This window comes from Neophocaena asiaeorientalis, unplaced genomic scaffold (assembly GCF_003031525.2).
Source record: "Neophocaena asiaeorientalis asiaeorientalis breed wild unplaced genomic scaffold, Neophocaena_asiaeorientalis_V1.1 scaffold82, whole genome shotgun sequence".
NCBI classification, from domain to species: domain Eukaryota; kingdom Metazoa; phylum Chordata; class Mammalia; order Artiodactyla; family Phocoenidae; genus Neophocaena; species Neophocaena asiaeorientalis.
The window spans coordinates 5,697,347-5,714,877 of NW_020173068.1; the positions used below are offsets into that span (position 1 = coordinate 5,697,347).

General features: G+C 47.9%; 1 protein-coding gene across 4 annotated transcripts in view; it reads left to right on the top strand.

Annotated features, from left to right (window-relative positions):
• The window catches only part of ZNF341 (zinc finger protein 341), a 42,520-nt gene extending 30,446 nt beyond the window's left edge, over nt 1-12,074 (top strand). For 2 of the 4 annotated variants that reach the window (XM_024743021.1, XM_024743024.1), the window contains 5 exons: nt 4,002-4,098; nt 5,711-5,843; nt 8,614-8,725; nt 8,980-9,050; nt 10,843-12,074. In XM_024743021.1, the coding sequence (XP_024598789.1) occupies nt 4,002-4,098; nt 5,711-5,843; nt 8,614-8,725; nt 8,980-9,050; nt 10,843-11,372 (943 nt within the window). In that variant the 3' untranslated portion in view covers nt 11,373-12,074. Of the gene's footprint in view, nt 1-4,001; nt 4,099-4,705; nt 4,720-5,710; nt 5,844-8,613; nt 8,726-8,979; nt 9,051-10,842 lie in introns of all 4 variants that reach the window. The other 2 variants (XM_024743022.1, XM_024743023.1) reach the window with 2 other exon arrangements.
• Nucleotides 12,075-17,531: the final 5,457 nt, after the last annotated feature.

Consider the following 17,531-nt stretch of genomic DNA (forward strand, 5'->3'; position numbering starts at 1 on the left):
TGGAGTTCACAGGCTGAGAATTGAGCCCCATGATGGCCCTGTGCCTGCAGTAGATCACTTCTCCCAGGTTCTCTTGCCAAGCTTAGAGTGTCAGAGGCCCTTTGTAGCCATTGGAGCTTCTGGCCCCAGAGTAAGGTGCAGGGAGGCAGGACACCATCTGGATGGCCCAAGGGTGGGATGGTGTAGTGGGTAATGATAAGAGCTCTGGAGCCACCTCCCTGTGCTCAAATCTGAGCTCAGCTGCACACCTGATGGATGACCTCAACGAGATATTCAGCCACTCTGAACTTCAGTCTCCTCACCTGTGAAATGGCGATACGATAGTGCCTACCCTATTGGATTATTTATAAGGATCAAGTAAGATGAGTATGAAGCAGTTAGACATGGTGCCTAGAACATAATAGGTACTCAATAAATATTATTGCTGCAATGTTTATTAATTATATAATTTAAATCTAGGTTTGGTTGCTTGTAACAGGGACCCAAAATAACAGTGGCTTTAACAAGGTGAGAGTTTATTTCTGTCTCATGGTGACATTTAAGTGCGTGTGGTGGTTTCATTCCATTTTCACGGGGGCAGGTCCTGTCAGTCCGGCTGCTCTGCCTGCTTTGGGCCACATTGCCTTGGCCTGCCTGTGGAGCCTCCCCAACTCCCTCAAGTGAATTTCATACATGTCACTATATATATGCTGTATGTTTACTTTTTCCTTTTAAGACTAAGATGTGTTTTTTTTTCTAGTTACAAAAGTCATCCATGTTCAATGCACAGAAATGAATTTTTAGAAAAACCCACAAGAAGACAAAAAACAAAACCCTGTTAACCTCTTGGTACATGTCCTTTGATATATATCTGTAATAAGCATATTTATAGCTATAAATATCACAGGCTATATTTGAGTTAGGTTATCCCAAACACAGTTATTGAATCTGGTGAAAATTCATCACACCATCTTCCTGTTGCACAGCTTCTGATAAACAGTCTAAAATTTAATAGGATCATTCTGTATACTTGGCGTTACCACTTAAAACTATAATGTTTATATCTTTGCACCTCAGCACAAACAGACCTGCCTCAGTCTTTTAAACAGCTACTTAGTATTCCATTGTATGTGGATGGGCTGTAGTTTATTTAACTCATTCCTTATTGCAGGTTAATTGGGTTATTTCCAGTTTGTCATTATTATAAACAACACTGCAGGAACAACTTTGGACATATATCTTTGCTCATTTGTAAATAAATTCCTAGAAGTGATTTTGCAGGTCAAAGATCACAGAGGGGTTTAAAAAAGATTAATTACCTACTTGAAAAAAATAATTGCTATGTGCATACAATGCAATATTTAAAAACTACAGGAGGGCATAGAGTGAAAAGGAATTCCCCATCCACCCTGACCCGCTCCCTCATCCCATAGGCAATCACTTTCAGGAAGTGTTCTTTTTAAACTTATTTTGACATAATTTTAGACTTCTAGAAAAGTTATAAGAATAGTACAGAGAATTCCCACATACACCCTTCATCCAGATCTCCCCGATATTACAATCCTTACACACTTACTTTATCACATTCTGAGCTTTTTGGGAATAATTTGCAGACATGATGCTCCTTTACCCTTTCTCTTTAGTGTGTATTTTCTAAAAATGAGGATAACCTCTTACATAAGCACAGTGTAGTTATCAAGATCAGGAAGTTAAATCAATACAATTCGGTTACCTAATGTACCCTATTCAAAAATTTCTAATTGTTCCAATAACATCCTTTATAGACAAAGAAAAAAAAATGTTTTTTCTGGCTCAGGATCCAATCCAGGATTCCAGATTGTATTTGGTTGTTGTGTCTCTTTAGTCCCCTTTAAGCTGGAACAGTTCTCATTCTGTCTTTGTCTTTCATGACCTTAATATTTTGGAAGAGTATAAGCCAGTAATTTTGTAAAATGCCCTCAGTTTGGGTTTGTCTGATTTGACCTCAGGGTGGAGCCAGGATTGGCACTTTTGGCAGGAGTATCACAAAGCGACGCTGTGTCTTTCTCAGCGTGCTGTATCAGGAGACACATGACTCTGGTTTGGCCTGGTGCTGGGGATGTTACTTTGGGTGACATAGTTAGGGTGGCGTTTCTGGCAGGGAGTTTTCATTTAATGGTGCTGCGAAACTGCATCCTTGCTGCTGGAGCCTGTGCGATTCCTGTTTTCTTCCTCCCACTAGCTCACCAGGTCTCTGCCCTCCTGGTAGCTCTGCTCTCACCTCTCCTGCTCCTTCTTTCGTGCCATCTGGAGGCATTTAGCTTGTGGTTTTCAGGGTGTGGCCTGAGGGGGTGTCCCCGGGGCCCACCACAAGTGCAGCCTGACTGCGGGTTTCCCATGTGCCCTGGTGTACAGATGGCAGGGTCCATGGTTCTGTTTTTAACATGAATTGCCCACCTGCCTCTGGCATTCCTCAGTGGTACTGCATTGTAAACGGGCCTATTTGCTGGTGAATGTTCTGTGGTGGGGGGACGGTGGGACCTTTTCCTTAGAGCGGCTTGAGGCCTGAAACTGCTCTTTTGTGGGCATGTTAGCGAGTGATGTTTAGAGTAAAGACCATGTCTATGGGCTTTGCAGTTTATGAGCTGTTTGGCACCAGTGTGTCCTTTGACTCTTGTTATGATCTTAAGAAAAACTGAGAGGCAGGTCCACTTGGAATTCCTACCTCATTTTATGGATAAGGAAACTGAGGGTCAGAGATGGGAAGGAGCCAGACCTGGATCCTTGTCTGTCTGACTTTTTTTTTTTTTTAATTTTTATTGGAGTATAGTTGATTTACAATGTTGTGTTAGTTTCAGGTGTACAGCAAAGTGAATCAGTTATACATCTATCCACTCCTTTTTAGATTCTTTTCCCATATAGGCCATTACAGAGTACTGAGTAGAGTTCCTTGTGCTCTACAGTGGGTCCTTGTCTGACTGTTTCATGTAAGAGATTGTCCCTGGTGCTCAGAGCAGGTTATGAACAAGCCAAACAAGACAGATATGGTCCTGGCCTCCAGAGCCCACTTGCTGGTGGAGGAGACAGAGAAGTAAGCAAATAAATGATTCCAGATAATAATTGCTAAGAAGAAAATACAACTGGAGAGCATAGTAGGAAGTGGCTGGGGCTGGGTTCTGGGGGGCACCTTGAGACGGGGTGGTCGGGGAGGGACTCTCTGAGGAGGTGACATTTGAGCTGAGATGTGAAGGCTGAGCAGGTGCTGCCAAGGGGAGGACTGGGGGGAAGAGTGTTCCGGGTCATAAAAACAGCAAGTACAAAGAACCTGAGGTGGGGTCGAGTTTGGTGTGTTCTGGGTGCATTCAGGAGACCGGGGGGCCTGGAGCAGAGGGTGTGAGATGGGCAATGGGGAAAGGTGAAAGCTGAGAGCTGGGAGTGAGTCAGGCCAGTAGGGCCTTGTAAGCCAAGGTGGGGATTTTTAAGCAAGGGTGTGACATGGTCTGATTTTGATTTTTTTTTTAATAAAATAAGTAAATTTATTTTAAAAAAAAGGTTTTGTTGTAAACACATAATCTTACTTTTTTATTTTTATTAACATCTTTATTGGAGTACAATTGCTTTACAATAAAGAGAAAAACAAAGACTGTATGCTAACACATATATATGGAATCTAAGAAAAAAAAAAAGGTCATGAAGAACCTAGGGACAAGACGTGAATAAAGACACAGACCTACTAGAGAATGGACTTGAGGATATGGGGAGGGGGAAGGGTAAGCTGGGATTTTGATTTTTAAAGGCTCCTGCTGGCTCCCCTGTGGAGAATGAATTAGGGCAGGGAGGAGGTTACTGCACATGTTCGAGCAAGATGGTTTGGATTAGGATGGAGGCGGTGGCAAGCGAGAAGAATGGACCGATTGGAGAATGAATCAGATGTGGGATTTTGCCTCCTGGTGTTGGGGGCAGGGAGTGGCCCGGTTCCCACGCCTGCTGGGGCATCCAGCCGAGAACACAGCTCTCTCACTTCTCTGCTCCTCCCCATGTAGGTGTGTCAAATGCGTCAACAAGTACTCCACCCCGGAGGCACTGGAGCACCACCTGCAGACCGCCACTCACAACTTCCCCTGCCCGCACTGCCAAAAGGTGGGGAACCCTGCCCTTGCTGGCTGGGCGAAAATAGGGGCGAGAGGTGATGGAGTGAAGACCCCACCGTCTCCTTCTCCCCTCCTGCCTCAACACACGTGCAGGCCAAGCTTGAGGTTGTCTCCGCAGACGACTTTGCCTTTGAAGAGCGAGAGCTCTGCCTGGCCCGTCTCACCCGTTGGACACCACCCGTGGCCATCCCAGTGCTACTGCTGGGCCAGGCGGGCCAGGCCGGGCTGACGTGGAGTGAGGCCTCTCCTGGGCCCAGGCCCAGCATCTGAACAGCGGCCTCCAGCTTCCTGATGTCTTATCATCCTTGTTATTACTGGTTCTTCTTTTCAGTGGATCTGGAAGCCCTCACTAAAGCCTGGCCCTTCATATCATCAAATATCCAGGCAGTGTTCCATTTTCCACTTTTCCCAAAAACATAATTTTTGTAAAGTTTGTTTGAATCAGGTCGGTATATTGTGATTGGTTGATACGACCAAAGTTTCTGTTAATCTACAGATTCCCCCCATCGATGCTCCTTTCTTTTTTCTTTTAATGTATTTGTTGAAGAAACTGGGCCATCGGTCCTGTGGAGTTTCCTGAAGTCTGGATTTTGCAGATTGCATCCCCCTGGTGTGTTTAACTGGTTTCTTTGTTCTACTCATTTTCTTACAACCTTATGAGGCAGATTTTCCAGGACAGACAGCCCTGGTTTCACTTTGGCCTCATTGTAGATGTTTCTAATTATATAGCCTAATTTAGGGGTTTGGAATTTGTGGTCTGAATAAAAGGTATCGTGAATTAGCAAGAACCATGTGCCAGATGCTATTCTGAGCATTTTGTCTGAACGGGCGCATTTAACCCTAGGAGGTAGGCAAATTATTACTGTCTCCATTTTATAGACAGGGAAACCGAGGCACAGAAAGGTCATCCAGCTGGGAAATGATGGGGCTAGTAAGTTGATGGGTCTGTGTCCTTGACCACTTCTCTGTATCAGATGAATGAAAAAACGAACGAATGCTTTTCCTATGCCTGGGGAGGAAAGAGATTTTGGCTTCTGTGTTTTCTGGCTTTTTATTACCTTTCCATTTATTTCTTCAGTTATTTGTTCATTTTTTCATTCATTCCTTTGCTTGTCAGTCATTTGATTCAGGCCCTGTGCTGAGGAATGAAAGCCCCTCTCTGCCCTCTTGGAGATCCCGTACAAGCAAAGGGCCGTGTTTCAATAAGTTAGACGCTGACTTTAAAAATATGGGTGGACATTCAAGGGCGGAATTTGCTTTGCCTGGTGTGGCATTGAGGAGTCAGGGAGGGCTTCACAGGAGCAGTGACCTGAGTTGGGTCTTAAAGGATGAGTAGGAGTTTGTCAGGCTAAGAGAAAGGCTCCCTGGGTAGAAACAACAGCCTGGGCAGAAGCTCAGGGCATGCGTGTCTTGACTGGGCTTATGGGTGAGTAGTGGGAGCCATGAGGTTCTAATGGCTGAGCTTGACACTGTGGGCCTTGACCCCCGGTGGGCAGAAAGGAAGATGTTTCTGTAAGGGCTGGTAACGAGGGGCCCCTTGAGCTCATAACGTGGTGAGGGCTGGTGAGTCAGACCTGACGCTGACTCCTCTGTTCTGCCAGGTGTTTCCTTGTGAACGCTACCTGCGGCGTCACCTGCCCACCCACGGCAGCGGGGGCAGGTTCAAGTGCCAGGTGTGCAAGAAGTTCTTCCGGCGGGAGCACTACCTCAAACTGCATGCTCACATCCACTCAGGTGGGTACCCTGTCCCCCACCAACTCCTGCTCAGTCCCCCTTCCCCTCCCTCCAGACACCCTCTCTGTTCCCCTTCCCATCCCCCTCTGGCCTTCCTCCCCATCTCCTTCAGCCTTCTTCCTGAGCCCCCTCCTGCCCATCCCCTCCCTCTCTTCATCCCTGCTTCCCATCCCCTTCCTGGCCCCTGCCTGCCCCCTCAAGTGAACAAGGGGTTCCCACCAACACTAGAGTGGAGATGAGCCTCGGGAGGCGGGTGGGGGGGGACTCATGGCTCTGCCCCTGAGGCCATTCTGAGCCCCTGGGGGTGGGGGCGTTGTGCTCGATGCAAAACTCCCTCCCAAACCTGGATAGAACCCTCTCTCCTTAGTTCCACAGCTGAGATACATCGACACTTTATTTTCTTTTAAGCTTTAAAATGTTTTTTATTAGTTAAAAAATTCTGTTCTGCTTTATACTGAAAACAGTCTAAAGATTGAGAAAACCTGAGGAAAAAAATCCTTGATAATACAAAAGCATCTCTCCTCAGATGGACAATCCTTTTTTTTTAACTATGGTGTACGGTAAAAAATACATTCTATATGCAACCCAGGAAACACATACTTACACACAGAATATACTGAAACAGAAGTTTCACAAAACAATATTTCCTATCTGTACAGTTTTAGTTGTTAAAATAACCACCATCAGTTTGTGACTTGGAGTTTGCAGTTTGAAGAGTGATCCTAATTCCCCTCCTCAAAGGTGATCACTGTTAGTGGTCTCATCTGGGACATTCTAGTTTTATTTTACATCCATACAAAACATGTGCTTACTTTTACACAAAGAGGCACATGTTATAACTCTAATTATGTGCCATTTTTCTTCACTTCTCAAGTACCTTGAAGATGTTCCTAATGGCACCTTCTTTTTCGCAGCTGCATGGTATTCTCCTGCGTTTACCATCTTTGATTTAACTAGTTCCCTGTGCATGGACACTTAACTTATTTTTTCAGCTGTTAGTTTGTATGCACAATGCTGTGTGGGTCTCTTGACAAGCTTTTGGGAATATATCTGAGGTGTACATTCCTAGCAGTGGAAAAAATGCTAGGTTAAAATGTATATGCAATACCGAGTTTTAGTTTGGGATGATGAAAAAGTTCTGGAGATGGATAGTGGTGACGGTAGCATGACAGTAAGAATGTAGTTAATGCCACTGAAGTGTACACTTAAAGATGGTTAAAATGGTAAATTTTCTGTTATATATATTTCATATTTATGATAAAAGAAGAAAAAAAGTAACTTCATTGGCAATTTTGATAGATACTACCAAATTGCTTTCTTTTTGGTTTTTAAAATAATTATTATTATTCAAAAGTAATACATACTTTTTGTAAAAATGGAAGCAGTATGGAAGTACCTAAAGTAAAATGTTAAATTCCCCCTTCAAATCTTAATTGCTACTGACAGTTTGGTGTGTACCCTCCCCTACCTTTCTCCCTGCGTATTCTGTGTCGATACAAATCCATATGGCCAGGGCTTTTTTGGAGTATGGGGATTGTATTTTTTTCTAACAAAAATGAGACTGTATTAAGCTGTCCTACACTTTTCTTTTCCCCCTAGCAATATAACCAGGAGATCTTTCCAGATCAGGAAACACAGATCGACCTTAATCTTTTTAATGACTGCAGAACATTCCATTGTAAGGGCCAGAATTTCCTCAATCATTGGGTTGGCATTTTTCAAAAGTACTTTATTCATCCCAGAGAGGAGAACAGAGAGGAAATAATGGCAGGAAGTAAAGCAACCCAGTAACAGCCCTTTTCCAAAGGGCAGTTTCTGACCCCTGACCCCTGTTAGGTGAGAGCTGCTCTCCATGCCACCCCTCAGCCCCAGCCCCACGCATGGGTTCTGCAGCAGACAATCTGGGGCAACTCAGGTGGACTCTGGGTCACACTGCTGGGCTGGAGTCTTACTTCCCCCAAGCACTAGGTGTAGACCAGGAACCTAAGTTTTCTCTTCTAGGACTTACCTTATGGTTTGTTGCAAGGATTCAACCAGATAAGGTGTAATTCCCCCCTCCCCTATGGTGGACCCCATTTCAGTAAATGTCACGGCCATCCACCCAGCCCACGCCTTAGATTCTCTCATGCCCCACAGCCAGTCCGTTGGCAAGGGCTGCCGATTCTGCTTTCTGAACATCACCCGTACTTGGCCACTTCCCATTTCTTGTACCAGCCTCCTTCCTGCCTCCACCCTCACACCCTCAATCTGTTCTCTACACCCAGCCAGCCAGAAGGAGCCTGTGAGACTCTCGAGTCAGATCCTGCCCCTCCTCTGCTCAGCCCCTCTGGTGGCTTCTCATCCGGCTCAGAGTAAAAACCTTGGCCTCCCAAGCCCTCCCTTTTGGGCCTGGCTGCCTTGCCCACCTCCTCTTCTGCCTCATTCTCCCTCTCCTGCTCCAACCCGGCCACATGGGCCTCCCCATTGTTCCTCAGACACATGCAGTGCCCCACCTCTCCTCCTGCCTGGGACCCTCACTCCCACATTCCTGCATGGCTCGCTCCCTCACCACCTCAGGTGTTGCCTCGTCAGAGAGGCCCTTCCTGCCCATCCAAACTGAAACAGCCTCCTCTTCTCCCTGGCAAAGCAGAGTCCGAGGAAAGGGAGAGGCAATATTCCCCCAGGCCACCTCCCTAGAGGAGTTGCTGTCCTCTAATGGAGACCCCTGCGCCCCATATTCAGACTCCCTCTCACGGCACCCTTGGTCCCGCATCTGTGTTTCCTCCTGCAGGTGAGAAGCCCTACAAATGCTCAGTGTGTGAGTCCGCGTTCAACCGCAAGGACAAACTGAAGAGACACATGTTGATCCATGAGCCATTCAAGAAGTACAAATGCCCCTTCTCGTGAGTAGAGACGGTGGGTGGGAGGGGGCAGGTTTACCCAGCTGTGGGATAGAAGGGGGTCAGGGCCGAGGGCTGCAGGCCCTCTCTCCTTCTGTCCTGTCTTGGGTCCTGCCTGGCTGCTTCACTCCCCATGCTGCTCCCCTGCCCAACCCTTAGGGTGGATGAGCGAGTCCATCCTGCCCAGGGCTAGCAGGGGGGCCAGCAAGAGAGTCCTGTGCTTAGTGAGCTCCCCTGACCAGCGTTTTGGATCCTAGGACACACACGGGCTGCAGTAAGGAGTTCAACCGGCCAGACAAGCTGAAGGCTCATATCCTTTCCCACTCCGGTAAGTGGCTCCTGGACGTGCCAGGAGGGTCTGGTTCAGCTCAAGCCCCCTGGGCAGGAGCCCCAGAAAGAGCAAACACATCCTGTGAGGCTTATTTTCCCTGCCTGGTACCTTCCAGCCAATAGACTTTTGCTCCTGTGAGCCATGAGCCTGGCCTGCGTTTGGGTCCTCAGGGTGTACGGAGGTGAGTCAACCACAGTCCCCCAGGCTGAGGAGGAAGCTGACTCAGGAGGAGATGACTGTATACCAGAGAGGCACCCAGTGTGACAGAGGTGGGGCCAGGTGTGGAGGGAGATCCAGTTCTGAGTGGGTCCAAGATAAGGCCAGGGAGGTTCCTTGGCCCACTCGGCAGAGCGAGGAAGCTGGGGTGTGGAGTAGGGGGTCTCCACACCACTCCTCAGTTTCCCGGTGGCTCCGCAGAGCTTCTCCTGGGGCTGCTGCTTCCCCAGAGCAGCTTGGCTGGCTTTCCACATACCGCTTGGTCTATAGAACAAGGTTTCTCACTATCGGCACGATTGATATTTGGGGCTGGATAATTCTTCGTTGTGGGCGGCTGCCCTGTGCACTGTGCGATGTTCAGCAGCATCCCTGGCCTCTCCCCCGTGGTTCTGGCAGCCAAATATGTCTCCGGGGACAAGCCAGACGATCCTTGGGGAATAAAGTCACCCCTGATTAACAGCCACTGGTTTATAAACAGGATCTGGTGGCTAAAGAAAGTGTGAAAACTAAGAGAGTAGATTGAGGACTTGGAGACAGAGGGCCTGGGCTTGATTCTTGGCACTACCACTGTCCTGCTGGGTGGCCTCGGGCAAGTCACTGCCCCCTCTCTGAGCTGTCATCCCAGGGAGGCTGAGGGGGCTGTGGCACAGTCTGTGTGTGGGACGGAGTTGACTTCATGGTGGATATGGAGGCACCAGTGATTCATCCAGTGAGTGACTATTGCGAGAATACCATGTGTCAGGCACTGGGGGTGCCATGGGGGAATCAGGCAGAAGCCCACCCTGCCCTCCTGGGGAAGCTTAGCATTTAGTGGCAGAGATCGAAAATGAACAGCAAACAAGTAAGTATGTTACAGTAAAATATGCTGAGGGCAAAGATGGAAATAAGTAGAGTGAGCGGGCAGAGAAAGAAGGGAAGTGGGTATCAGGGAGGGCTTCCCGGAGGAGGTGACACGAAAGCTGAGCCTGAGGGAGGAGAAGAGCCGGAAATGGCTTCCAGGGTGAGGGAGCAGCAAGTGCGAAGCCTTCAGGCAGGGAAGAGACTGGCGGGTGTTTGAGACAAGGAAAGGCGGGCGGGAGGCCTGGAGCTCAGAGAACAAGATGGGGGAGAGGAAGGAGATGTGTCTGAGAGGTGAAAGGGGTGGCCAGCTGCAGGCGGCTCTGTGGGAAATTTGGGGAATCACTGGAGGGTTTGGAGCAGGGAGTGTCATGGAGAGGTTTTACCAAGACCTCTCTAGCTGCCCTGTGGGGAATGGTCTGAGGCGGCCAGGGTGAGGCAGGCAGACCAGAGAGGAGAGAGATGATGGTGACCTGGCAAAGCTAGTTAAGGTTTAGGGGCTGAGCTTGCTGTTCCAGGCAGAGGGGAAACAGCACAAGCAAAGGCCCAGAGGCAGGAGGCTGGCACAGGGTAAGTGGCTGGGAGAAGGTGGGAGATGAGGGTGGAGGGAGCAGGGCCCAGATCACACCCATGCTCGTAGGGCAAGCTGAGGAACTGGGCTTCGTTCCAAGTGCCAGGGCAGCATTGCAGGGTGAAGGGTCTGGGTGCCTCTCACTGCCTTCCCCTCGCTCCCCAGGCATGAAGCTCCACAAGTGCGCCCTGTGCAGCAAGTCCTTCAGTCGCCGTGCCCACCTCGCCGAGCACCAGCGCGCCCACACAGGCAACTACAAGTTCCGCTGTGCCGGCTGCGCCAAGGGCTTTTCCCGCCACAAGTACCTCAAGGACCACCGCTGCCGCCTTGGCCCCCAAAAGGACAAGGACCTGCAAGCCCGGCGGCCCCCCCGGAGGAGGGCAGCCCCCCGCAGCGGCAGCACTGGTGGCCGCAAGGTGGTGACCCCCCTGCCTGACCCGCTGGGGCTGGAGGAGCTGAAGGACACAGGGCCTGGGCCAGTGCCCGAGGCCGCCCCAGGCAAGCCACCCTTCTCGGAGCCCGATGCTGTGCTGTCCATCGTAGTGGGTGGGACAGTGGGGGGTGAACCTGAGCTGGTGGTGCCCGGGCATGCCGAGGGCCTGGGCTCCAACCTGGCCCTGGCGGAGCTGCAGGCAGGGGCCGAGGGCCCGTGTGCCATGCTTGCTGTGCCTGTCTACATCCAGGCCTCGGAGTGATGGACCCATGGTGTTCACTCCCGCATCCTGCCTGATGCTCACCTTTGGGTCCGGGGCCTCTAGGAGCAGACTAGAGATCCTTCCCAGTGGAAGTGAGCCATTGGTCAAAATCCTTTTGGAACATGCTCTGTAAACCCTGGACCAAGGTCGCCTCGCTGGGCCCCCTGTCCTGCTGGGAAGCCCTGCAGCATTCTGGGATCTGAGGCAGCTGAGCCTAAATGGCCCAGGGTCTGGCTGGTCCAGGCTGGTGGTCAGGCTGCCTGAGAGAGAAGACAGGGGAGTCCCACCCACCCCTCCTCCAGGCTGCCTAGGGGCAGTCTCTAGTTAAGCTGCTCTTCAGGGACCTGATATGTTTGGAGCCCTTACCTGTTAAACCTTTTCACGTGCAGTTCTCCCAGCATCCCCAGACGACTCTGATGTAGGCATGTAGGAGGCACTCAAGTGTTGTGGTTAGAGTTCAGCTGTGAGCCAGATCTGGATTCAGATCCAAGCGCTGACACTTACTTGCTGTGTGACCTTGGGTAAGTCACTTCACCTCTCTGAGCCCCGCATTCCTCATCTGTACAATGGGGCTTATGACAGTACTACCTCATAGGGCTGTCATCGGGATACAGTATGATGAAATGTACAAAGAGTTTGGCATAGAGTTTGGCATAGTGCCCGGCACTCGGAAAGTGCTCAATAAATGTTTTTATCAATATGGCTCAGGCCCTAGCTTTGGCAGTTTCTTTCTTAGCCCCTAGGTGGCAGCATTCCCCCCACCAAAGCTTGTGTGGGCTGAGGGGTCACTTGGCTCCTCACACAGCTACGCTACCCCGATTGCCATAGGGAGGTTTGGTGCATCCAGAACAGTTATTTCAGAATATATCCCATGGAAACCCCTGGAGGAAGGGGTTTATAACTCACTTTTGAAAATGCAGGGTCCTGGGCCTTGCCATAAAACCCTTTGGAATCAGAAACTCTAACCAGAGTCAGAGGACCATTTTGAGCAGGCCTCTGGATGGCCATAGGTGCCCCCACATCCAGCATTCCCTTCCGCATCTCCAGCTAGTCCAGGGGGGAAGCAAACTAGGCTGCCTAGGAGACAGGGAGGGAGAAAATGGGCCTTCACCTGTGCTTTCTTATTTGTCTTCACCACCACCCTGCTGGGCCACATTGCCTCAGTTACAGGAGAGGACTCTGAGGCTGAGATGGAACAGGGCAGGAGGCGGGAGGACTGTCAGACTCAATTTGATCGCTGAGTTTCCCTGAAGGCTGATATCCCTCAGACATCTGTGTGTGGGCCTGTGGCTGGAGCTCAGAGCAAGGTCGAGTTCCCCACATCCTCAGGAAGGGTGTGATGCAGTGGGAGGGATGAGTGAGGCAGCAGTGCCCAGCTGAGGGGGTAAGGGCGGTAAGCGTACCCAGCCCTCAGAAGGGCCAGGGGAGGGACTGATGGGGACAGAAAGTCTCAGAGGGGGAGGTAACACTTGATCTAGGCCTTGACACAGAGTGTTTGATGGACAGAAGAAGGCATGCCAGGGGGATTGTTTCAAGATGGCGGAGTAGAAGGACGTGCGATCACTCCCTCTTGTGAGAGCACCGGAATCACAACTAACTGCTGAACAGTCACTGACAGGAAGACACTGGAACTCACCAAAAAAGATACCCCATATATAAATACAAAAGAGAAGGCACGATGAGACGGTAGGAGGGACACAATCACAATAAAATCAAATCCCATAACTGCTGGGTGGATGACTCACAAACTGGAAAACACTTATACCACAGAAGTCCACCCACTGGAGTGAAGGTTCTGAGCCCCACGTCAGGCTTCCCAACCTGGGGGTACGGCAACGGGAGACTCCACTCTTGGAGGGCACACACAAAGTAGTGTGTGCATCAGGACCCAGGAGGGAAGGAGCAGTGACCCCAAAGGAGAAAGAACCAGACCTACCTGCTAGTGTTGGAGGGTCTCCTGCAGAGGTTGGGGCTGGCTGTGTTTCACCATGAGGACAAGGAAACTGGCAGCAGAAGTTCTGGGAAGTACTTGGCGTGAGCCCTCCCAGAGTCCGCCATTAGCCCCACCAAAGAGCTGGGTAGGCGCCAGTGTTGGGTCGCCTCAGGCCAAACAACCAACAGGGAGGGAACCCAGCCCCACCCATCAGCAGACAAAGTGGATTAAAGTTTTACTGAGCTCTGTCCACCAGAGCAACAGCTCTACCCACCACCATTCCCTCCCATCAGGAAACTTGCACAAGCCTCTTAGATAGCCTCATCCACCAGAGGGCAGACAGCAGAAGCAAGAAGAACTACAAGTCTGCAGCCTGTGGAACAAAAACCACATTCTCAGAGAGATAGACAAGATGAAAAGGCAGAGGGCTATGTACCAGATGAAGGAACAAGATAACACCCCAGAAAAACAACTAAATGAAGTGGAGATAGGAAACCTTACAGAAAAAGAATTCAGAATAATGATAGTGAAGATGATCCAGGACCTCGGAAAAAGAATGGAGACAGAGATCGAGAAGATGCAAGAAATGTTTAACAAAGACCTAGAAGAATGAAAGAACAAACAACTAGAAGAATTAAAGAACAAACAAAGAGAGATGAACAATACAATAACTGAAATGAAAAATACAACAGAAGGAATCAATAGCAGAATAACTGAGGCAGAAAAACGGATAAGTGACCTGGAAGATAGAATGGTGTAATTCACTGCCACAGAACAGAATAAAGAAAAAAGAATGAAAAGAAATGAAGACAGCCTAAGAGACCTCTGGGACAACATTAAATGCAACAACATTTGCAGTATAGGGGTCCCAGAAGAAAAGAGAGAGAAGACCCGAGAAAATATTTGAAGAGATTATAGTTGAAAAGTTCCCTAACATGGGAAAGGAAATAGCCACCCAAGTCCAGGAAGTGCAGAGAGTCCCAGGCAGGATAAACCCAAGGAGAAACATCTTGAGACACATAGTAATCAAATTGACAAAAATTAAAGGCAAAGAAAAATTATTGAAAGCAACAAGGGAAAAACGACAAATAACATACATGGGAACTAAAACACACAGAGGCTAAACAACCCGTTACTAAATAACCAAGAGATCACTGAAGAAATCAAAGGGGAAATCACAAGATACCTAGAGACAAATGACAACGAAAACATGACAGTCCAAAACCTATGGGATGCAGCAAAAGCAGTTCTAAGAGGGAAGTTTATAGCAATACAAACCTACCTCAAGAAACAAGAAAAATCTCAAACAAGAGCACTCCCTAACACCATACACAAAAATAAACTCAAAATGGATTAGAGACCTAAATGTAAGACCAGACACTATAAAACTCTTAGAGGAAAACATAGGAAGAACACTCTTTGACATAAATCACAGCAAGATCTTTTTTGATCCATCTCCTAGAGCAATGGAAATAAAAACAAAGATAAACAAATGGGACCTAATGAAACTTAAAAGCTTTTGCAAAGCAAAGGAAACTACAAACAAGATTAAAAGACAACCCTTAGAATGGGAGAAAATATTTGCAAACGAATCAGTGGACGAAGGATTAATGTCCAAAATATACAAGCAGCTCATGCAGCTCCATATCAAAAAAACAGAAAAACCAATCCAAAAATGGGCAGAAGAACTAAGTAGACATTTCTCCAAAGAAGATACACAGATGGCCAACAAACACATGAAAGGATGCTCAACATCACTAATCATTACAGAAATGCAAATGGCCATGATCAAAAAATCTACAAACAATGCTGGAGAGGGTGTGGAGAAAATGGAACCCTCTTGCGCTGTTTGTGGGAATGTAAATTGATACAGCCACTATGGAGAACAGTATAGAGGTTCCTTAAACAACTAAAAATAGAATTACCATATGACCCAGCCATCCCACTACTGGGCATATACCCTGAGATAACCATAATTCAAAAAGACACATGCACCCCAATGTCCATTGCAGCCCTATTTACAATAGCCAGGTCATGGAAGCAACCTAAATGCCCATTGACAGATGAATGGATAAAGAAGATGTGGTACATATATGCAGTGGAATATTAGCCATAAAAAGGAATGAAATTGGATCATTTGTAGAGACGTGGATGGATCTAGAGACTGTCATACAGAGTGAAGTTAGTCAGAAAGAGAAAAATATCGTATATTAACGCATATATGTGGAACCTAGAAAAATGGTACAGATGAACCGGTTTGCAGGGTAGAAATAGAGACACAGACGTAGAGAACAAACGTATGGACACCAAGGGGGGAAAGTGGCGGGGTGGTGGTGGTGGTGGTATGAATTGGGAGATTGAGATTGACCTATATATATACTAATATGTATAAAATGGATAACTAATAAGAACCTGCTGTATAAAAAAAAAATAAAATTTAAAAATTTTAAAAAAAATGAAGAAGAAGAAGGCATGCCAAATAGAGCAGGGCATGAGCAAAGACCTCGAGGTATGACAGTGCTCAAGGTGTGTCGTATTCTGGGGCTGGTGAATGGTCCAGGGTGACAGAGATTTGGGGGAAGTGGGTAGATCATGATAACCACTAATATGCATTGAGCCTCCATGTGATCGACACTGTGCTATAAGCCTTTTATGTCATATCACCTCAGCCCCATCAGGTGAGAATTGTCACTTTCCTTATTTTACAGGTGAGGAAATGTAGGTACAGAGAGGTAAAGTTTCTTGCCCAAACTCACACAGCTAATAAGTCAGAGAGTTGGGATTCAGGCTGGGTGGCCTGCCTCCACGTGGCCTTAGCCACTCTGCTCTACTGAAATATGGGTTGATGTCTAATCAGAGAGAGCCTTGGATGTTGGGTTAAGGAATTTTATTCTCTACAATGAATATATTCTCTATAATGGAAGAGTCATGGGTGGCATTAAACATTTTTTTAAAAATTGTAACAGTGGGTTTCTGTGGTGGCGCAGTGGTTGAGAGTCTGCCTGCCGATGCAGGGGACGCGGGTTCGTACCCCAGTCCGGGAAGATCCCACATGCTGCAGAGCGGCTGGGGCTGGGGGCCATGGCTGCTGAGCCTGGGGGTCCGGAGCCTGTGCTCCACAACGGGAGGGGTCACAACAGTGAGAGGCCCGCGTACCGCAAAAAAAAAAAAATTGTAACAGTGATAGTAAAAAATGTTAAAAACCACATCTCCATCCTAATACAACTATTTAAATTATATTTCTCTTTTCTTCCTGCCAATGTACACATGCATGCACTTACCAATAATCATGAGGACTAAAGTTTACTAGGCACTTATATCATGCCTGGTGTGTCCTAAGCACTTTAAGGTAGGTGCTACTTTTAATCATATTTTACAGCTGAGATGAGGCAAGGTTAAGCAGCCCCAAGTCACACAGCAGTAAGTGACAGAGCCAGGCCCCCAAACAAGGGCTATATCAAGATCAGGTCTAATACTTAACAGATGTGCAGTTGGACTGTGGGGGAGGAGGCTGGGGCACTATTAGGGTTCTCATAGCTGAACGTGTCCCAGGTTGGCAGATGAGAGACTGAGGCCCAGAGAGCGGAAGGCCCATGGTCAAGGGTCACTCAAAGTTGATGACAGAGCTTCTCCAGGACCCCACAGCCCCTAGATGCAGGACAGGGTGTAGTATAAAGAGGAACTGAGCTGGGCATCCAGGGTCCCACAGATTTTGGCATCAGGCAGAGCTGGGTTTGAATCCTGGCTCTGCCTCTTCCCAGCTGTGTAACTGTGGCAAGTCACTTCACCTCTCTGAACCTTGGGGTCCTCACATGTCAAATGGGGAGAATAATAGTACCTACCCAATGAGACTGTTGTTGCAGCTGAGGGAGAGAATTCTGGTAAAGCAGAGATCACATATTGGCAGCCCACAGGTTGATAGACTTTGGCATTCACAATGTTTGAAAAATGAGCCAACATTTAAAAATAATGAAATTAGAGACCTGCAGTCATGAAAAGTAAGATTCATTCCTTCTGTGTCAGGAACAAGACCGTGGTGCCAGCTATCATGACTTCAACATTATGTTGGAGGTCTAGCCAAAGGAACAAGGCAAGAGAAATAAATGATGTAAGGATTGGAAAGGAGGAAATAATAGCAAGGATGCTGAAATAATAGTAAGACAAATATATAAAAATTTACTGTGTTCCTATACTCTACAAGTAATTAGAAAATGTAATTTAAAGTT